This window comes from Puma concolor, chromosome F2 (assembly GCF_028749965.1).
Source record: "Puma concolor isolate L17-30 chromosome F2, mPumCon1.1.hap2, whole genome shotgun sequence".
In the NCBI taxonomy this organism is placed as follows: domain Eukaryota; kingdom Metazoa; phylum Chordata; class Mammalia; order Carnivora; family Felidae; genus Puma; species Puma concolor.
Genome location: NC_141684.1, coordinates 4735001 through 4757439, shown reverse-complemented (window position 1 = coordinate 4757439; position 22439 = coordinate 4735001). Strand labels below are relative to the sequence as shown.

At 54.9% G+C, this 22439-nt stretch overlaps 1 protein-coding gene across 3 annotated transcripts in view; it reads right to left on the bottom strand.

Moving 5' to 3' along the window:
- Positions 1-22439, bottom strand: part of COL22A1 (collagen type XXII alpha 1 chain) — a 260760-nt gene that overhangs the window by 104554 nt on the left and 133767 nt on the right. For all 3 annotated transcript variants that reach the window (XM_086695892.1, XM_086695894.1, XM_086695893.1), the window contains exons 23-30: positions 17687-17740; positions 9715-9768; positions 8992-9045; positions 6794-6847; positions 5787-5840; positions 2173-2217; positions 1088-1150; positions 616-669 (exon numbers count right to left, since the gene is read on the bottom strand). In XM_086695892.1, coding sequence (XP_086552018.1) covers positions 616-669; positions 1088-1150; positions 2173-2217; positions 5787-5840; positions 6794-6847; positions 8992-9045; positions 9715-9768; positions 17687-17740 — 432 coding nt within the window. The remainder of the gene's footprint in view (positions 1-615; positions 670-1087; positions 1151-2172; positions 2218-5786; positions 5841-6793; positions 6848-8991; positions 9046-9714; positions 9769-17686; positions 17741-22439) is intronic.

Here is a 22439-nt window from a genome sequence, read left to right as displayed (position 1 = left end):
TCCAGCCCAAGAGGGAAGCGGGTGGGAGGCCCCTCTGGGAGCCAAGAAAGGACAGGCGGACTGAGAACAGGAAACAGGAGGGGACACGGTGGGGGGGGGGACCACTGTGCGGGAGAAGGGGGGACACAAGCCCCCGTGGGTGTCGCTCAGGCGCCCACGGGCCAGGCCGTCCAGAGGCTCTGCCCTGCAAGGAGCCAGGACGCTGATCCGACCGGCTGCCGGGGCTTGGGGATTGACAGCAACATGCTCTGTTCGCGCACCCCTGGGAGAGTGATGTGGCCACTTTGCAGTGCCTCAGCTTCCTCATCTGGGCGGCTGTTGGTAACACGACCCCCGTCGGGTTGTCCCGATCGAGTCCACGGCACCTCACTTCACACACAAGACAGGAGTCACGCTTCCCAGCAGCCCTCCGAGGAAGGGTCAGCGGAGCGTGTCCGGCCAGCACGCCGAGGCACAGAGAGGTCAGACAAGGCGCCACCAGGTTGCAAGCCAGACCCTGCTTTGTCTCGGAGACGCGCGCCCTCTCCACCACACGACAGGCACCACACACATGCTCACGAGGAAGGCTGGGCGACTCGGGTCACTGAGGACCAGGCGGCCAGCAGCAGCTCCTACCTTTTTGCCTGGGTCACCTTTCAGGCCTGGGAGGCCCAGCTCCCCTTTCTCGCCCTGCGGTGAAAGATGAAACTGGGAAACACCAGATCTCAGCACCTGCCTTTTCCCCATAAGAGCAAGCGGACCTTGGGCAAAATCCCTTTTTTCTTGACCCACTCTTGCCTTATCAGTAAACGCCAAGGTGAGGCCCAACTTGGGCGGCTGGCTGTCATTAGGGGCGAGGCACCTGTCATGACGTCCCACCCTGTTCCCATCAATTCCATCTGAAGATGGTCCACCCTTTGCGGATAGATCTCTCAGTCCCTGTCCCTTTGCCACAGGTGACACACCAGAGAAGCTTGGTCCCCTACCTTCTCTCTTCCATAAACCTGGGGAAACACCCCCAAGCCCCAGCCAAGACCACCCACTGCTCCAGGGACTGAACTCCAGAGGGGGCGGCTTTGCAGGGGCATAGGAGAGGTTCGTCACTTACCTGCTCTCCTTTCTGTCCCCGCACGCCTGGAAATCCTGGAGCACCAGGGACACCTGCCTCTCCCTGTGGAAAAAACATGGCACCTCTGTCCACTCAATGCTCACTGAGGCTCCCCTGTGCGCCAGGCCATGCACGAGATGGTGCTCTCCCCTCGCTGCTCTCCTGTCCCCAAAGACTGTGGCTCAGTGGGGACGACACGGAGAGCAGAGTGGTTCTAGAGAATCTGCTCGCTGGGGTGTCTCCAAGCTTTTTCTCACTTCAGCCCATTTCATCACCAGGAACCCATTACACCTGTCTGGGTGTTTCCTCCTCCTCCTTGTCCTTTAGGACTCTGACACAATGACACCTCCTTGTCATCTTTCCTGACATTCTCCAAGTGTGAGTGAGGGGCCTCCCTCCTGCCCTCCCACCCACACCTGCATATCACCACTCACTGCACCTGGTCATTGCTCTTGGTTGATGGCTGTGAGCCCAACACAGTGATGGATGCATAGGACATGCTGATAATCATTGGGTAAATAAATGAATGCGTGAGATGAAGGAAGTGAGCCCCCAGAGGGAACTGATACAGGCTTAGGGCATCACAATGAGAGAATGCATTGACTGAAGAATGGAATGAATGAATCAATGAATGAGAAAGAAAGAAGGGAAGAAAGAGAAGAAAAGAAAGAGAAGGAAAAAGAAAGAAAGAAAGAAAGAAAGAAAGAAAGAAAGAAAGGGAAGGAAGGGAAGAAAAGGAAGAAAGTGAAAAACGAAAGGAAAGAAGAAAGAAAGAAAGAAAGAAAGAAAGAAAGAAAGAAAGAAAAGAAAGAAAGAAAAGAAAGAAAGAAAGAAAAGGAAGGGAAGAAAGGAAGGGAAGGGAAGGAAGGAAGGAAGGAAGGAAGAAAAAAGAAAGAAAGGAAGGAAGGAAGGAGGAAGGGAAGGAAAGGGAAGGAAAGGAAGGAAGGAAAGAAGGAAGAAAGAAAAAAAGAAAGAGAAAGAAAGAAAGGAAGGGAAGGAAGGAAGGAATGAAGGAAGGAGAAAGGAAGAGAAAGAAAGAAAGAAAGAAAGAAAGAAAGAAAGAAAGAAAGAAAGAAAGAACAGACCTTGTCTCCAGGTCGGCCTGCCAGGCCCTGCTCCCCAACTTCACCCTGGAGACAGAATAACAGACATGCCGTCACGTCCCACAGACATTTGCAGAGATGGTGGTCATTCCCCCGCTGGCCCCACATGTTCACAGCAGCATCTCTAGATTCTCTGGCACACGCATAGCAGGGTTACGGCCCGCGCTCTATGCAGCTGCGCAGGCTGTGGAAACCCAAGCGCCCGGCCTCTCTGGAGGGAGGCCTTCCACACGCCCTCATAACATCTTTCACTTCCCCCAGAGAGAACCCCGGCTAGAATCTCGGATCGCCCCGACAGAGTTTACGCAGGTGAACCCATTCATCCTGAATCAAAAAGCCTACAATTCAGAACAATGAGGGGCCAAAATCAGGGATTCACAGGTCCGTCCGGCTCTGAGCTGTGCTAACTGAAGGGGAGCCCAGGCCCCACGCTGGGTCCAGCGATGAGGGAGAAGCCGTTGATGAACACGTCCATGCTCACCACTGTCTTATGGATGCCGTCCAGACAGGCAGCCCCAGGGTTGGAGGTGGGTCAGAGCTTTCTTTGCTAGCTCCCATGCTCAGTTACAATAAAACCAAGTCTTGGGTGAAATTCTGGTAAACCAGAAAGCAAACCCCCAAACAGTTACACACTGGTTCCAGCAGATGGGATGACGTTTAGTCCTCAGCCATTAGGTTCCTAATTAGCATTTTGCGGTGGGTTGAAGAAGGAGCCACAGGCCCAGAGGGGACTGTTCCCTGATCCCAACACATCCAGCTGCTGTGTTTCCCTATAAATCACTGACTCAAATCTGTGCGTGTGTGTGCTGGTGGGGAGGGACTGTAATTTCTAACCAACAATGCGTCTTGAGAACCACTCTGGACAATTTCTGACACCCATTACGCTATCGGCGTAGATTTCCATAAGGAAATGTGGTTTTCTGATAAGTGAACGGGCACATGAATGAATGAATGAATGAGTGGATTTCCGTGCCCATCATGGTCTCCTCTGCAGCTACGCCAGACTCAGCTGGTAGGCAGGACCTCCACCATCCCCTCATCTCAGAGAAGAAGGTAAGAAAAAGAAAAAAGTAACCCAAAACACTGTTCAGCATTAAACAACACAGCAATATCTGATGCGGAAGGCCTGGTGCCTCACTAGAACTCACACTAGAGTCGGCACGGAGAAACTCTCCCCACGCTCCCATCCCCCGACTTCCCGGTGTTTACAGGCACCATCAGCGAGAACCACGCTGCCCGAGATTGTGCAAACACCTGCCACTAAAACGTGCACTTTAAATCTACCAGGACGGCAACATCCTTGCTGTGGGAATTGCTTCTCACATGCTGAGGAAGGCACTGAGGGTCTGGGTTTGCTTACAAGACGTCTTCAAGGGTTTTGGAAGTGCTTCCTGAATCCGTGCCGTGAGCTCGAAGTCAAAGGCACAACGGACGGAGGACTGGGCAGCATCTTGAATTCTTGACGTGAACCCGAAAGGTGGATCCTGCAAGCCAGGGCCGTCTCCTGACAGACGCATGAGCCCGCCATCCACCACTTATCCGTAATCTCCTCGGAAGATTTTAATCTTTGGTTGGCATTTTACCAAAATAAAGTTAACAAGACCCCAGGCCAGATCCTCTCTGAGGCTACCCAGGACGTTGTAGAAAGTACAAAAACTGCACACATTCATAGTTTTGAACTTCCCAGAGAAGTGTTTCAAACACTTTGCACTAGAAAGCGTGCAAAACCAACACGTGAGCTGGCGCAGTAGGCCTGGCTGTTTGAATCTTCCAGTTAGTGACCACGAGAAACCGAAAACACACAGGCGGAGAGACCACAGAAGTCCCTGAGGGCGCCTCTCTGAGCTCATCCCAGCACTTCCCGTGATGTGATCGATGGCCACCTTCTGGGGACCCGCGTGCACAGGGGAGAGACTGCATCCGAAGCCCAGTGGGCAGAGTGTGGGAATTCACACATGTAAGCCCCGGAGGGCTCATCGATTTACAAAGTTGGGAAAACACAACACTGAAGTATGGTTCACAGCACACGATCTGCCAGGTCAAGCCAGCAAACCTGCACAAGCATTTTAAGTACTTTCTGGAAAAGGGTAGAATTTCAGCCAAACACCGAAAGGTGTTTTTGAGACCATGACATTCGCCCCACACAGCCACCTCGGGGTGTGCATGGACACAACGCAGCAGATGACTTATGATATTTCAGGGATTTGGGGAATCCCAAACGTGAAGCTTTTGTTGCAAGCACATTGTTTAAATGCAGATGTTGCTTCTTAAAGTACGAAGGAGCACCGTCTTGTGAGTAGTAACAGGACAGCTCACGGGGGCATGAGGGTGGAGTCCTTGGAGTCTGGAGCCCAGACAACAGGAGGTTTCCTGGTGGACCTCGGGAGGTTCTGTCCACATCTGAGCACGTGGGTATGCTTGACGTAGCCAGGTGCTTTCTAACCTGCTTTTTCTCCTCTGGTTACTTTCCGTCTTCTAGAGAACGGCCACTTTATGAAAAAACAAAGCAACGCCAGGGGCCCCGCATCTGGCCCAAGAACACCTTCCCCGGCCAGCAGGGTGACCGGGGTCCTGCCTTCCAGAGGGCAGCTGTAGAGTCGGGCCACTCCTGTGCTCTTGCTGGGCTGAGGTGACCTCCATCCTCCATGCAGAAAACCCTTACTGAGCACCTGCCAAACGCCTGACCCTGGCTGGGAACGGGCGAGCAGAGGGGACAAAGACCCAGTCACGGTTGCTGCCCTCGACTAGCTCATAGCCCAGCGAAGTGCAGGTGGGAGGGGCAGAGGCAGTGCCCGGGGCAATCTCTTGTCTCTACAGACTCCCCTAGAGCCAAAGTACCTGCACCTGCACAACACACATGCACCCACATACACACACCGACACATCTCTCTCTCTCTCTCTCTCTCTCTCACACACACACACACACGCCACATGGTCTGTGCTCACTGCATTCAGAGCCCAGGCCAAATCTGAGATGCTGAGCTTTGGTCCTCGAGACAAAAGGAGACTCTAGCCCAAGACGTGAGGCTCCAAGGGCCAGCCATCCAAACGCAGCACCTGGAGTCCCCATTCCCACAGGAGGTGCCCTGTCCAAAGACACGGGAAGTGGCCTCTGCCTCCCCCACAGACCCCGACATGCAGGAACCATGGAGCAGGGGGTGAGGGTGGGAGGTGGGGACTGGATGCCACAGACCGCATCAGCCAGGAGTAGGGGCCAGGCTTTAGGGAGCTCTGGAGGGACACCAGAGCCCCGGGAGGAGGGGAAGGGGGGAGGGAGACAGACAGCAGACAGAGAGAAGCCCCTCTTGTTCCTCACTGCCAGGTGAGCTGGACAGTGATGAGTTCTTCTTAAGGCCACAGCTCTCCTTGAGACCCCTCAGCTACAGGTCCCCCTAGGAACCCGCTTGGCCCTCCTCCCTCTGTCCTAGGTGTGGTGTGGTCATTCCCGCTGCCTGTGTCTGTCCCTGTGGGGCCCGAGCCCTGGGGGCCACCAGACCCCAACTGCCAGACCACTCACACCGTCAACTGTGGTTCACACACAGCCTAAACACCCCATTCCGAAGAGCCCACTGGCGGGGAGGAGGCAGGGTCCATACCCTGGGGCCGGGTTTTCCAGGCAGACCGTCTTCCCCTCTCTCTCCTGGCTGCCCCTGTAGGGAATGAAGAGAGAGGTTGGCAGGAGAGGGCCAGGCTCGGGGGACACACTCAGTGCTAGTCACCGTCTGGTTCAGGAGGAGAACCACTCGTACCGGGGTGGCAGCTGTATAACCTCTCAGATTCCACATTCCAGGCCTCTGCTTTGGGTTTGTTTTTACAGAAACATAACTGGGTAGAAAACTGTGCTTTTATCTCACTGAGAGACTTGGGAGCACGGAAGAGGTCACATGAGCGATTCTGAGACTGCAAGATCATCGGTTAGCCCTTTCCTCCGTCGTGAAAACCAAGGGAGAAAGACGGAGAATATTTACGTTAAATACCCATGGAATGAAGTTATATGCATGCTTATTCTGTATTTGGTCAGGAAAAAGTGGAGGTTGGAAGGTACTTATTGAAAAGGATGAAGGATGCTCCCGTAATATCGAAAGGCCGCATTTCGCGGATGGTTACGGGCATACGTGCTGAGCCTACGTGTGTTTGGTGGGAAGGTATCAAATTCGCTGGTGCAAATATTCACGCTGTGCTCTTGTAACTGTTCACCTGCAGCGCACCTGCAGCGTGCGAACGAGGGACTTGCTTCCCAACTTTATGATATTAACCTCTGACTCTTTTCCTAATGTTGCTACCATGATGAGCCGCACCAGAATATTTTTAAAATTAAAGTCTCTTAGGTTATGAGTATCCGAACCTTGTCCCTCCCCGCAAATACAGACATATTCCGAACACGTCCGTGGGAAAGCCCGAGGCTTCCACATGCTTCTGTCTGGCTCAGTCACCTAAGCAGAAGTGAAGGACTTTCCCACGTCTGACCTGGTGAACCCCAACATTCCCGAGTCCTGATCCAGGCCCCAAGCCATCGGTGTATTTTAGAATTTACCAGCAACCCAACATCCCTTTCCTCCTGCGTTTTGGGCCCCAAACTCCGGCCACCCCCGAGCACACCAACCTTGGGTCCCGGTAGGCCTGGGGCTCCATTCTGCCCGTCCTTTCCAGGTGGGCCCTGGTCAAGAGAGAAAAAGCAGAGCAAAATAAGACACATGTTTAGGGAGACTGCACCGAGTGGCTTTTGGCCAGCCGCTGGGGGCCACCCCACCTCCTCAGGGGGGCTCTCTTGTCAGTGTGCCGCCGTCTCTGTGGGGCCAGGCTGGCCTACACACGCCTGATGAGGGAGACAGCCCTCACCCTCTGGCCAGCATCTGGGGTCCGGCCACTCTGGACGTGCGTGGTGGGCGAGAGGGAGCCGACGGTCCTTCACTACCTCTGCTTTCTGCTTCTCTCTCTCTGGGAAATCTCCACCAACATGTCCCCCCTTCCCAGTCTCTTGGCCTGGCATTCACCAAGTCTGCCTTATGCTTTCTAAGGGCCACACTGAGGGGCTCTGTGTCCTCTCCTCCCTACAGGCTGCCTCCTCCCCCAGCCTGTCCGACAGGACAGGTGGTGTTACAGGCACGGGGACAAAGAGTCCCAAGGGCTGAGGGGTGGACTCTGGGCCCCGCCCGGGTGATGGGGACACGTGGGCTTTTAACCCCCCGCTGCCTGGCTCCGCCTTCTGCTATTTAAGAGTTGTTTGCTCTTCTGATTTTCCTTGAGCCTTGAGTGGCGGGACCAGGTACACACACACCCCCATGACAGAGGGAAATCCTTTCCCCTCAAGATGACATTTTACATGTCATTACTTTGGCAGCTCTAAGTGCTATTCAAAAATGATTATTATTTTAGGAAACCTGGTCATTATTCCACCAAGAGGTCTCCTGACACCCAAATTAAGATTCTCTTATTTCCTGGTGTCTCTAGTCTGGGCTGGCGGCCTATTGGGAGGGCAGCCCCGCCTCCCCAGAGCAGGGGTCACAGGAGTCAAGGCCCTTGGAAGGGCAGGAGGGGAGGTCACCTGGCCTCCATGGAAGTATGAGCTCATGGACGAGCAAACACTGAATCCAGAAGTAGCACCCCAAACTCTCAGTGGCCATAACCTCCCCCCTCGACACCCTCCCTGCCTTCAAATACTTTTTCCTCTGCCTATGACTCTCTCCCCTCCTCTGAACGTTCACACCAACACACATACTTTTTGACGAGCCCATTAGATCAGGTGTGATTGTTAACGTGTTTGAGCTTTCAGGGGACACCGCCACCTGAGGAAAAAGTCTGCTGGTGACGCTGCCATTAACTGTGTGTTCGTGAATGTGTGCCGGTCACGCTGCAACGGAGCAGGTGTTCTAGGCGTGGATCAGTTCACCCCCGAGTGTGCATCACACCCCTGCATGGACGGCCCACATCCTAGGGGATTCAGCAGAGCTGAGAACGCGGACATCCTAGCCATCACGGTCCCTGCTGCCTGGGGGACCTCTATCCACAGCCACCGACGGACCTGCCAAAGGTCCAAGGGGCACTGCCGCCGGGTGCTACGCGGTCTGATTCAGCTCCATCACCTTGGCTGTGTCCAGATCCCTTCCAGGGCTGTGGGTTCTGCTGGCTTCCCCACCCACCGGCCCACGAGGGAGAGAGAGAAAACTACTTGTAAGGAAATCCCTTCCAGTGGAGCTGAGGCCTCCCTGAGGGTCCTCTACGGGTCTATGAGGATGATCGTGCCATCACAAGGTGTCACAGGCTCACAGGCCACACCTACCACTGGGCGCTGAGGAGCTCAGGGCCAGAACTAGGAGATACACCCAGCTTTAATGGCACACCCGTTACGGAAGTGAAGATGTTAAGGTTTCTGAGCCCCATCCTCGGGGCTTAAAAGACAGGAGGGAACCTCCAGATCCCCAGGATCTTCTGAGTTTGGGAGTGAGGAAGGGCAGTCAGGATGAGGACAGGAAGCGTTCAGCCACTGTCTTTATTTATGTCCCCCCCGGCAGGTATCTCTTAGGGACAAGAAGTCACTTTAAACAGCCTTCAGGAGCCTCCAGGTAATGAGAAGAAAGGTGGTGGCCTGGGGAGAGGGAGCCTCAATCTGCACCCTGGCTGGGGGACCCTGGGGCCGCAGTCCCAGGAGACTGAGTTCGTGGAAGGCACCACAGCAGGAAGGGGCCAGGGGAGGAAAGGGCGCAGCAACTGGCCAGCCGACCTGGAGGCACCCAGCCATCCCAGCATAGACCAATGGAATCCAGGGAAGTGTGGGGGCGGGGACGACCCCGGGGAACTCACCGCCTGCCCGGGGTGCCCAGGTTTTCCTGGGAAGCCGATCTCTCCAGGTAAACCCTGAGAAGGGAACCACATGGGAACGGTTAGTCTGGCCTCTCTGGAGCATCAGAGCCTTTCCCCAGTGCCTCTCCTGGCCGGGCCCCAGGCGCCTGGCTCTGACAAGGATGCACAAGGCTGCATAGACTTCAGGGCATCTGAGCGTCCTTAGTGCGGCCACTGTGAAACACACAATCGTCACACCGTGTCTGGCCTGCAGTCAGAAGCCACCACATTGGCTCTTAGCAGGTGGGACGGGTGGAAAGGCCTCGCTGGTTGCTGGGTCGGCCCCACCCCCACCCTCTGCCTACAGGGGCATTTTCCCTGCTGCACAGCAAGTGTGTGTGGGGAGCGTGTTGACTTGTGTCTACCTCGGCCCTCTGGCTGCCTCAGCACCAAATCATGAACTAGTAAAAGACACCCGAATGGGCACCCCCACACTAACGTACCTCCATCCATGTGTTCTCTCTAGAAGCAGCCAACCAATGTGCTCCAAGAGCTCAAGAGATATTTCTAGACTAATCTAAGGGTCTGAAAGCCCAGAGGCTGGGGTCCTCCTTGTTTATGCCTTTGCTCTCCTCTCCGATGAAGGACAAACAGATGGCCACACATAAAGATGCTCCTGGTTCCCATGGGCCATGAACTCTGTACCTAAGCGCCCCTGTAGGGGAAAATCAAAGCCAGTCTTACCGGGGGGCCTCCGGGTCCAGGGGGACCGGGGACGCCAGGTGGTCCTGGAGGGCCCTAGAAAGAAAAAGTAAAATGTGGGTGACAATCTTGCATGGAGCAGTCTCCTAGTGATGATATCCTTTGAGAGGGGAGGAGGGAAGGGGACACAGTGACCAGCTGTCTTAGTAATGCTTTAGTTTTCAAACAAACAAACAAGGAACAAAAGCAAAAAAGAAAAGGTCTGATATAAAATTTGCAAAATGTTGACATCTGTTATATTTGGGGCGATGGGTATATAACTATTATATTATCTATTCTATCTCAAACACTTGAGCATTTAAAATAAACATATGAACGCACTTGCACACTTCTACGTACACACGCAGTGGGTCAAGCCACTACCGAAGATCTTGAAGGATGGTGGTTCCCGAGCACCAGTCAGCATGGAATCACCAAGGGTGGGTGACATGGGCCTCCTGTCCCAGCCCCTCCCCCCGATTCCGTAGGTCTGGGGTGGGGCCACAAACGGGTACTCATGAAAGCTCCCCCCACAATTCTCTGCAGACCAGTCTGGACACCCACTCTCCAGCTTCCATTCTCCATTCCCTCGCTTACACTTGGGACACCTGTGGCCAGGAACAGACGCAGGGAGGGAAGTGCTCCACAAGCAGAACAGAATCACAAGCCAGGGCTCCAGCCTGGATTAATTGCTCCCTCCTCCATGCTCAAGGCCAGTGTAACCGTGTCCATCAGACTCACATGCCCTCTGAGGCAGAGGCCCCTCTTGCTCCCTCTGCATCTCTCACAGGGACCACTGCAGGACGTGGCATACAGCAGGTGCTCAATAAATGCTTGAAGAAGTCTACTGAATTTAAGGGGCACTAAGAAGAGGGACCTGTGCATTCAGGGAGAATGATGCCATACCGCCACTAGAGGGCGATAAATACTAACAAATGGCAAGGGCTGCTGCTCCCGTGGACTGTTCCCTTTCCTGCCACTGGGGGCGCACGCGAGTCAGCAATGGGCACAGAAACGGAATTTTTGGTGCATCGGCACCTAGCTGTCCCTGTACCTGCTCAGTCGTGGTGTGTCTTTGCGGGTGGCATCTACTTTGGTTGGGAGATGTGTGCTTGGAGCAGACACAACTGAGGGGCCCGGCAGAGCGGGATGGTGGCCTGGGCAGGGTCCTCCCTGCAGGATGAGGGCCGGGGGAATGCACCGAGAAGGCTCGTGGCCCCACCCCTACAGCCATTCAGACCCACCACCCGGCTGAGCCAATTCAGCTTCGCTCGCCTCTTGGCCAAGCGAGAGTCCTGCAGGTGACTGTCCCAGGACCACCCTCCAGAAGGCACGTTCCAGGTGACCCTGCTTCAGCATGACCTCTGGGGTTCTCACGCCCCCTCACCACCAGCACACAGCTTCTCTGAGGCCCCTCCTGACCCCACATAGCACCGCCTCTGCTCGAAATCTGGACATGTTAGTCTTCTTCCCTCCTTACACTCCAGGGACAGTGATGGCCCCTGGAGCATTTCGTGCTCTTTCATACATTCCAGAAAGTTCCAGAAAACTGGCCTCCTGACGAGCTCATTCCTCTGACCCTGTGTCCCTTTCCTCCTTTGTGTCTTGTAAACACCCCTCAGGATGCTGCCGTCCCACAGACTGTTGGAGTAAGAGGATTGTTCGTGATCATCTACTGGAAATTAAACCTCCTTATTTGACAATAATGAAAACTGAGACCCAGAGAGGGTAAGCACCCCCGCTAAAGCCACACAGCCATCATCTCCAGAGGATCCTTGACAGGCCGGCTGCTGCAGAATCACCCAGAAAGCTTGTCATAAATAGAGTATGCGGGCCCCTTGTTTGGACTCTGAGACAGGTCTGGGCCAAGCCCGAGGGGACAGTGACTTTGGAAACACTCTCCCAGTAACCCTGAAGAGCTGCCATGTCTGGGAATCACACTCCATGTTCACCGTAATGGTGAAAATACCAGAAGCACAAGGAGAGAAGCAGGGATCCATAGGAGGAGAAAGAGAAAACACGGAAGTGGAAGAAGGGCCTAGGGAGGGGCCACTCCCGCTCGGTGTTCCCTCTGCCCTGCACTTTACACACTGTATCTCGTTTCCGTCCTCCAGGAATCCTACGAAGTGGGTCTGTTCCACCGTACTTTATACAGGAAGAACAGGACCTTGGGAGGGAAAGTGACAGGAGACAAAGCCGGCATTCAGACGCGAGGACCCTGGTTCCGTCATCCCTCCTCCCTGTACCCACCCCTGCAAAGTGTCTGCACAGCTTGGGGATGCGGGTCTGAGCCCTCGGTTCCAACCCCAGTCACCCCCCTTGGATGGTGTTCTCCTGAAAGACTGTGTGTGCGTTAAGTGGGACCAGAACTTTCCATACAGGCTCAACTGGGTCTGTTCCACCTCCTTTGTAGGGACCCACAGCACCTGGTTCACTGCTGTGCACACAGTAGGGGCTTAATAACAACCTGTTTGAGGTTGCACACTCAGGTTAAAGAGCAAAATCCTACACAGTAATTAAACTCTATAGCAGCCACTTAGAGAGACAGAGAAGCTGGAAGCAGTGGGCATGGCTGACAGAGGGTCTGGGGACCCATTTCCAGCAGGGGAGTGGGTGGGCCACTGGCCCCAGCCTCCTCTCACTGACAAGCCTCCTCTCACTGACAAGGAGCGTCTTGTGTGTACAGATGAGAAACACGTGGTGGGGAGAGGGGACAGCAGTCAGGACGGAATGCCAGCCAGCCAGCCGCTGGTGCCCCATGGACGCTGCTCGGAGGGCCTCACCGTGCCTTCAACAGCCATGCAGGGACACGCGGCTCTTCTCAGAGCTGCCGCCTGGCCTTGGCTCTAATGTCCACATTCTGGAAGGGCTGTGATCAGCCTCCTGCAGGGGCCCAGACACCTCACGCAGAGCAGACGTCCATTGTGGCGGAAACTGAGATGGTTTTGGATACAGCCTCTGGCGAGCCACAGGGTCAGTGGGGCAGGAGCCGGGCCTGGGGAGGACCTGGGCATAGGCCAGGGATGGCCATTCCTACCTTAATATATATGGCCCCATGGTCCCCGTCTATTTCAAGTCCCTGCACTTGGGGTCCTGTTAGTCCTTGAGGAAGCAAATGGAACCCACACCTGCTAGCTCCCAGCCATACGGCAAGTTCCTTTCTTTATGAAGGTCCAGCACCTTGGTCTCTAAGGTGGGATCCTGAGGCCTACACTGCTCAAGATCAAACAAGGTAAGGCAAGACCAGGAGCCCAGCGCCACCCCATGGCTGGGAGTTTTATTACTATCTTGGCCTCCTGCCTGGGCACCAGCCCCGGTACAAAAGTCTGAGTCAGTGTGAAGGGCTAGTCAGATGGTGGCAGGGCCCCTCGGGGAGAACAGGGGTGAGGCGTGGCAGTGGTCCCCACCTGGGCTTTAGCCGTGGAGACAGCAAGGACTGGTCTGACTCGGGGTATGTTTTGAAGGCAGAGTGGGCGAGATTTAACAACAGGGTGTGTGATGGGACAAGGTAGGTCGAGGACCTGACTGTGCTTGCCCAACACAGGCAGGTAGGTGTGGCGCCACTGCCCAGATGGGGAGCACTGGGGAGGAGCACAGCGGAGGAGAAGGCGGCCTCGGTAGTTCTTTAGGAGGTCGTTAGGTGTGTGAGGTCGGGCAGCACCCCAGTGGAGCCTCCGTGCGGCAGGGACCCAGGGGAGTCTTGTGGGGGAGCCGAGATCTGTGCATGGTCTGTGCCCGGAGGGTGGGCAGAACCGGGGCCCTGCATGAGATCCCGCGAGAGGCGGCGGATGGGACCCTCCGGTTCTTTCAGGACATGGAAAGATGAGGAGGCAACAGGCAGGCCCAGACCCAGCAGCCGGACTGCAGGAGAACAAGGTGTGAGCTGCCAGAAACCGGAAGGAGAGCCATCATCTGGGAGGTGGAACTGACCTCTCCCTGGCCAGCTGTCAGGCAGCCCTGGCCCAGACAGGAGCTGGGCCGGTGGCGAGTCGAGAAGAACGCGGACGCGCATGAACTCAGGAGACGGGGAGTCGCGTGAGGAAGTCGACCTGATGGTGACTCAGGAAGGGCCGCTTGGAAAACCACTACTCATGTCCCTTCTTCGGGAAACCATGGGAGGTGTCTTAGACCTGCACAGGGTTTCTGACCAAGGGCAGAACTTCCTATTTGTTTTAGTGTTTACTGGAGCACCTGGGTGGCCCGGTTGGTTCAGCGTCCGCCTTCGGCTCAGGTCACGATCTCGCGGTTCGTGGGTTCGAGCCCCGCATCGGGCTCTGCGCTGACGGCTCGGAGCCTGGAGCCCGCTTCCGATTCTGTGTCTCCCTCTCTCCCTGCCCCTCCCCCACTCACACTCTGTCTCTGTCTCTCAAAAATAAATAAATATTTTAAAACTTTTTAAAAATGTTGTATTTATTTATTTTGAGAGCGAGAGCATGCACACTAGCGGAGGAAGGGCAGAAAGAGAGGGAGAGAGAGGATCCCAAGCAGGCTCAGGCTCAGTGCAGAGCCCGATACAGGGCTCAAACCTACGAACCGTGAGATCATGACCTGAGCTGAAATCCAAGAGTCGGAGGCTCAACCGACTGAGCCACCCGGGGGCTCCTCCTGTCTGCTATTTCAGCATTTGAATTAAAGACCATAAGTTATGTTATTTTAAACTGAAACTCTCTGACTATTCATACCTTTACTAATGGTAGCCATGATGGTATACAGAGATTAAAAAATAGGGTTTTGGTCTAGGATGGGCCGGGCCGAATGCTAGGTTGCCTCACACTCCCTCAGTGGCCTAAGGCAACACACTTCGCCTCAGTGCCTCAGTCTCCACGGCTGTAGCAGAAAGGCTGCAAGCACCCCGGCCCCTCCCTGCCCCGCCACCTGCCGCGTACACGAACGAGGGTGCGCGAGCTAGCCCGGCACACTGGGGGCTTCCCAGGCACTCTCTTCTCTTCACGCTCTTCTCCTTTTGTCATTAATAAAAATATACAAATAACCAGTTAATCTAATTGTTCCTGAGAGTAACAAGTCAGCCAAAAGACTTAAATGCGAACAACACAATGATGACTGTTTTAATTGTTACCAACGAGAGCGACTAAGGAGCAACTACTGATAAAACGCACCGATCCGCCTAATTATTATTAATGAAACAACATTTGAGCCTTCGAATACGATGGTGATTAAGCAGCTAATTAACGTGCGCGGTAATTGCGATGATGACGCAAACATAACCAATTAGTCTAATTATCATTAATAAAGGAGTGGGAAGTCGTTCTTCTCAATAACCATCTAGTTCCCATTGGTACAGCTTGACGGTGTTGGATGGGATCTGAAGATGCGTGAAGATTCCTTGCATGAATTAGCACAGCAATCACCCTACTTGAGTGATTTGTTTTGGGGGGGGGGTTGTTCATAATTTGAGAGTCCTCCCCTCAGGATGGGTCCACCCGGGGCAAAGCCATAACGACTACCTACCGCAGCAGATTTCTGTGTAGAGGCCAAGGCCCACAGCATCCCCGGTCCTCTGTGGGGTCAGCCCCGCTCCTGGCTACCAGTTCAGGGGACATCTGTCCGTCCTCACTGCCACCCCATGCAACACTGCCTTTGCAAACACCGACCAGACGAGACAAAGACTTCCGTTTTTCCTAAACGGCTGCCCGGATAGGGGAGCCACCACCTATGATGTCAGGAATGTGTCTATTTATTCTAAAACATTCCAGCAGGTGGAATTTTTCATCCTGAAAAAGAGGCACCAAAAGCATCTTCGGGATGCCAGCCGCCCTGGGGCCTCGCTTACTCTGAGGCTGCGGTTCCGGCTCATCCCATTCTCCACAGAGCTAATTAAACTCTGAGCTCAGTTTCCTTAGATTTTAAATGAGATCCACCTTCTTTCCTCACATGTAGTTGTAAGGAATAGTCGCAATTCTATACAAACGCTAAAGAGAGCGTCTGACAAAAGCAGGAAGAAACAGACTTTATCTCCCTTCCTTCTTCCCATCAGAGCCAAAAACTCTACAACAGAATCAATGCGGATTCTCCAGATCAGCGTAGGAGTCACCTCTGGGCCCTAGGAGAGGCTGACGGCCTCCCCTTTCTCCCAGAATTCAGGTCCCTCTACCTGGAGGGCCTCTCTGCCCCACTAACCCGTGGTTCCTCCGGGCACGCACAGTGGCTACCTAGATGTCACAGCCCCTTCTGATTCACAGAACTGCATCTGGCACACAGTGGGTACTTCATACCCATCGAACGGAGGACTCCGCTGAACGAGGAGGAACCTTGGCCATTGGTGGAGAGGGAGGGCTGAATTAGGGGACACAGCCAGAGGCCCACCACAGCAACGCTGCCTCTTGGTTTGGGCGTGGTTGGCTGGGACACAGCTTAGTGTCCATCGGGTGGCGATCCGGTCAATGGTGCCAGGCGATCCCTCTCTAGGCTCCACACTATGTGGTTCTGCACCACTGAGATCCCTGGATAGATCAGAGCGCCCTACTTCCGGGGAAACGCCTGCTGTGGAAAGCAGGATTGTTTTTATGTGAATGGCATCCAGCTCCATACCTGGCCATTCGGTAAACATTCGACGAATGGAACGGATTTCAAAATTAAAAGTGAAAGAAAGAAATCTATTTTCTGAGGTAGCAAAAAAAAAAAAAAAAAAAAAAAAAAAAAGTTGTAGGCAGGGGAAAAAATTGTAGCTTCAAGGAATTTGATGGTGCAGCATGTACGGCCAATATTTGAAATACACAAGCTTTGCTCACTGGAAAGGAAGGTAATAAAACAAATACAAAAAGCACTCTATTTTTCACTATTAACATCAAAATGCCACAGCGAATGCGGAATCTTTAGAAGACCATGAATTATGATTGATTTTATATTCCCTTATGGCGTGCCATATCTGGCCCGAATGGGAGGTGCTAAAATGAAGTGTGAGAAGGCGTGCAAGGCACCCATCACTCATCAGGACACTTTACACGTCAGCGAGCAGTGAAAGCTGGTTTCGGACGCGCAGTGGGCACCTTCTCCAGCGTGGATGCCTGACAGATGGAGGGAGAGGTCCAGTAACAGGTGGGCACTAAAACCCACTGCTTTCCTGCGGCTCACGGAGGAGCCAGAGGGAGGCTGACTGACTCTGCACGTGCCCTGCTCGCTGCCACCACGGCCACAGAGACAGCGTCCCCACCTGGTGCTCCCAGGGGACCACAAGTGACTGCACATGTGTGGGGGCGGGGAGCTGGAGAAAGCATAGGGCCAGAGGATGTCCCACCAGAGAGGAGTCCAAAAGACCGAAGGAGTTAGGGGGGCGAGGAGGAGGAGGGGTCATCCAGGGAGTGAGACAGCACAGCAGAGTGTGAAGGGGGCCCTGACCCCATCACTTTACAGATGGGTAAACTGAGGCCCGCAGAGGGGGAGGGAGCTGGCCAATGTCACAGTGTGTTGGAAGTCAGACACAAACCAGAGCTCGGGTCTGTGGCCTCCTGGAGTAGCGTGCCATTTGGGTTGTCCTGGTCCCTTGGCTGAGCCCCTTCCGATTCTGAATTCATGGTCCAGCCACCCCCCCTGCTCAGTACCGGGAGCTCCAGCCCAACACGGGCCTATCCACACCTGCACATGGGTCGTGTCCTGCAGAGCTGAGGCCCTGCCAGGAAGGCCCCTCCTCCCCACCTGTCTGGCCAGCTGCATGAGCTCCATCATGGGGCACCTCGTGCAGGGCGCGGCTGGCTGGTGGGCGTCACTGGGTCGCCGCGGCCTGCCCTCCAGCGGCCGAAATTTCTCTGGGGGAGCAGACAGTGGCCATTCTCCTAGCACAGGGATGGGAGGCCGGGGGAGCAAGGGGAGACCAGAGGACCCAGGACCCACCAAGCGTTCTCTCTGATGAGGTGACCATCCAAGACTGTGGTGACCAACCTCGGAACTGCCACCCAATTGCTTCTTCAACCAGAGGAAGCAGGACTGCTAGGGACCAGAGGGCAAAGGCGGTAGTTACCTGCGGCCCCAGCAATCCAGGGGTTCCCGGCGGGCCCACTTCTCCTTTCTTCCCCTGAGGACAAAAGAAGAAGCCGAAATTAACAGCAGGCAGGTAATGCCCAGAACCAATGCAGTAACGTCTCAGAGGACATCTCCATCTGGATTTCTCAAACCCCCCACCCGGCGGGATGGCCTCCAGAGAGAAGTGGTTTGGGATTGGGGCAGAAGACTCAGGCTCTGGGGTCACGGAGGCTCAGCACTGGATCCCAGCTGTGCAACGTAGATGGCTTTGGTAACACACGGCCCCAAGGTTACAAGGTACAGAAAGGGACCCTTCAGAAGGATCTCCTTATCCTGACATCGGCCACTCCGTTCCTTTCCTTGAAAGCAGCTAATCCCACCAGATGTTGGCTCGTCTTTGCAGAGGCATTTTGTGTGTAGACAAGCAACACACACACACGCACGCACTCACGAGTGCCCACACACGTGTGCACATGTTCCCTTGTTCCTCCCCTTCTTTCTCTTTATGAACCATAACTGTAGCAGATCACTCAATCTGCTGGTAACTGCTGGTTTCCCCTGAGCAGCTGACTCTGGCGCATCCTGTATCCGCATGTGGACAGTCACCCTGATGTGCCCACAGCTATGGAATGTCCACAGGAAGGGTGAAACGGACACACGGACAGGTAGGTCATTACGGCCTTTTCTGATTGGCTGCTGTTACAGTCCAGGCTGTTGTCACGACCCCAGTGGGTCATCTTGGGGGGCTGACCTGCCTCGTTAAACCTGGGAGTCTAGCCCTGTGTATAGGGGTAAGGGGTGTTCTGGTTGGTTTACTGCATAGGACACAGGGTATATATTATGTAAGCGGGCATCTGAATGATGGAACCGCGGACTTTCCGTTTTCCTCCTTAGTTTCCCTCAGGAAGTCAGAACACCAGGTAAGGCCAGGTCCTTGCCTTGGTCTGTGCCCAGGCCAGCCCCAGTGGTGGCCCCCGCCCCCACCCCCCTGCCTGCTCTCCCTCCTCCCCGTGTTCCATGAGCCCTCAGTGCCTGCGAAGCCCAGGATACCGTCTCCCCAGCCCCCACCTCCCAGAAGTGGCCCCTCCCCCAGGGATGTGGGTCACATGGTGACTCAGTGCCTCCAGGGCGCTGTTGCGTGTCTCAGGGACGCAGCTCTGTTCAGGCTCTAGGATTTTACGGTTGCACAGAAGTCTGGGTGAGCTGGGAGGGAATGTTCTTTCAGGAGCTTCAAGTCCTAAAACCAGTCTCCCAACCTCGACTTAGCCCGCTGGGATCGAGGCCGAGATCCAGGTCTGCGGCAGTTTCCTGTGTATTCATCCGCACGCTCCCGCTGCTCTGTGCCAGACCCGCGGGTCCTGCCGGGGCTCGGCCAACGCCTCAAGAGCTCGCAGTTTCGCAGGAAGGCCTACCTGAGCCCCTGGGACTAAACACTCCTGATAAGCACAGGTGCACAGGGCACCCGGAACTTGTAGGTCTGCCGCAAGGTCTTGGGAGGACTTCCTGGAGGAGGTGCTGAGGTAGCACTGAAGGGGGACATTAGAGTATCCCAGTGGGACACACATTCAGTGCAGGGGACAGAGCAGGCAAGTGGGAGCAGGGCCTCGGCAGAGCCTTGATGTGATCTTGACGGAAGGCTACAGGGCGGGGGAGTGGCAAACGAGGTCAGCAGGGGTCAGGAAGAGCGCCTGTGCCCTGCACCAAGGGGAGCCGCCCGAGGGGCCAAAGATGCTGAGTAAGGACACCACGGGGTCCGGTTTGTGCTGGCTCTGGAAGCAGCAGGAAGGACGGAGCGAGGGGCCAGTCTGTTCCCAGAGCTCACCATGGCCACACCACCGCGGGCCCGCCTCCACTGTCACCTCCGCGCCAGCCTGGGGGCCTCCTGGACCATCCTCCCTCACGCCTGACCCTACGCTTCCCCTTTCCCGCCATCCCCCCAAGGTCACCAGAACCACATTCTTAGAACAGAACTCAGGTCGGCTTCACAGTGCAACACTTCTCAGAGCAAACTGGGAGGCCCTCCCCTCCTTTCCAGAACTGCATTCCCGCTCCCTGCACGGCTCATTTCCTCAAACTCTCTCCCTTGTCCAGCCACGCCAGTGCCCTCCTCCAGGAAGAACGCGCCAAGCTCAACGTCCCCCCCACCCCAAGCTCAACACTCCCACCTCCATGTCCTCTGCCCGCTCTTGCTCCTGCCCGGCACACGGGCTCCCCAGGCATCCACGCGGTCTCTGCTCCAAGCCCCTCTTGTCCACGCGGTCTCTGGCCAGCCCAACCCAAACCGCCCTGTCGCCAGCTCTCGCTTTCTTTGTGCCGCTGCTGGATACACCGCTGACAGATGCATTTGGTCCCTGCCTGCCCGTCTGCCCGAACTGGGGTGCCAGCCTCCCAGAAACAGGGCCTGGCTCCGCTCTTGTGCACTGCTCTGCCCGGGGGCCCAGAACACTGCCTGCCGCATGTTGGTGACTCAGGAAACATTTGCGGGCTGGATACACAACGCCCTTCAGGACTGACGTGGTCTTGAGCCCAGACAATGGCTGGGGAAACAGCCCTGGTGGGGGGAGGGGGAGGGGGGTGCACAAGGATAGGAAGACCCAAGCTGGACATCTGCAGACTTGCAGAGAGAGCAGGCTGACCGGGCTCAGGAGCCCCAGATCCACACCCCCTGAGCCACGGAACACATCAGCTCGGAGGTGCAGCGAGGCCTAGGTCAGGATGCGTTTCTCGACACTTGTCAGGGAGAATTCAAAATGCGGTCCTGGACACCTTCAGAAAAGAGCCAGGCCTGGAGGCATTTGTCTGGGCCTCCGTCCGATCCTGCTCTGATGAATGCAGACATCGGGGGGCTGGTCACAAGAGAGCGAAGAGCTGCCAGCTCCCCTCCCTCGGGGAATGGAAAGCAGACATCTTCCATTTGGTATCGAGACAGGCACCCCTCCACTTGCTGGCAGGTTATTCCACTGAGAGTCACCGGTTATTTACAAGATGAATAAACCATTTTCCCTCAAGGTCGGCGGAATGGTCTGGTGAGCAGTCATCAGAATTCAGAACCCAGGCCCGCAAAGTAACTCTGTGCAGAGGAAAGGCTGAAATGGAGAATCGGATCACTTAATGGTTGGTAGAAAGGGATCGGAAGGGAGGAGGTGGGATGTGAAGGTTCAGGTTGTTGAGCTGAATTACTAACTAAAATGCTGATCTGATTGGGGTGCACGTCTGTGTCCCTCTCCCAGATGGCCCACCGCCTCTGGAGGGAGGTACAAGGTCTCAGCAGCTGCCTGCTTCACTGAAGTTCGGGGACCTTGTATACAGGGTACTGATGCTCAGGGGGATGAGCACCTAAGGTGGTAATGAAATCTACAGAAGGTATGGAGTCAGGAGTGGCTCCCATGCCAGGGCAGTAAAAAAAAATCTGGCCTGGGAAAGGAGGATTGTGGGCAGACAGGAAGGTTCTGGTGAGCAAGAAAGACATGTAAGCATGTGCAACTGGGCAAGCAAATATCTCAGCCTTTGGGTTTCAGCAAGAAGGAAAAAAGCAAAAAGGTGGCAAGAGGCCAGAGGAAAGAAAGCAATTTGTGATCCTAGCTGTGGTCACAAGGTGGCATCATCTTTAATGGGTCACCCACAGAAACATTAGGGGAGTCTCTGGCCAGCTCCAGCACCCATGTTCACATCTCCACCCACAGCATCCAGAGCGGTCCCCAGTGCCGTTCAAAGCTTTCCTCCCTCCCTCCCTTCCTTCCTCCCTCCCTCCCTCCCTTCCCTCCTTCCTTCCTCCCCTTTCCTTCCTTCCTTCCTTCCTTCCTTCCTTCCTTCCTTCCTTCCTTCCTTCCCTCCCTTTCTTTCCTTCCTTCCCTCCCTTTCCTCCTTCCCTTCCTTCCTTCCTTCCCTCCTTTCTTCCTTCCTTCCGCCCTTCCTTCCCTCCTTCCTTCCTTTCTTCCTTCCCTCCCTTTCCTTCCTTCTCCTTCCTTCCTTCCTTCCTTCCTTCCTTCCTTCCTTCCTCCCCTTTCCTTCTTCCTTCCTTCCCTCCCTTTCTTTCCTTCCTTCCCTCCCTTTCCTCCTTTCCTTCCTTCCTTCCTTCCTTCCTTCCTTCCTTCCTTCACTTCCTTCCTTCCTTCTCCTGCCTTTCTGCCTTCCTGCAACCACAGAACTGACCGGCTCACATGCCCAGTCCCTTCCCTCCAGACTTTTCTGGGCCATCCTGCACCTTCTACAAATTCCATTACTTGTCTATACATACACCCTATCCTGGCAGGTGATCTTCCTAAATGGAGAAAGTTCTGCCTGAGTTACTTCCCACCTCTGAAATGGTCAGGGTCTCCTTCTTGTCTAAAACATGTTAACACTGAGGTGTTTTACCTGGAAATCGATGGCCCTGTGAGTCTAACATGCCTTTGAGATCTAGTGTCCAGTGTCCATGCTCCAATCCCTAAGCAACAGCTCAGGGAAGCTGCTTATCTTGGCCCCCCAAACACTCCCCCAGGACTTCTGGCCTCTGAGATTTTGCTCACACTACCACCTCTGTCTGTAACACCCACATTCCATCTCAACTTGTCAAAATTGTACCCCAGGCCAGTGCTCCTCTTCCAGGAAGCCCTGGAAATAATGAGAAATGTGACAAAAACATATTGAATATGCACTGCCTGAGAGGCTGTTGAGTTGGGATGGGGCATAAAGCTCTAGGTAAGTAGTTACGAGGACTTGGCCACACGGCATAAGGGGGCTCTCCATGGTCCTTTCCGACCCCCTTCCTC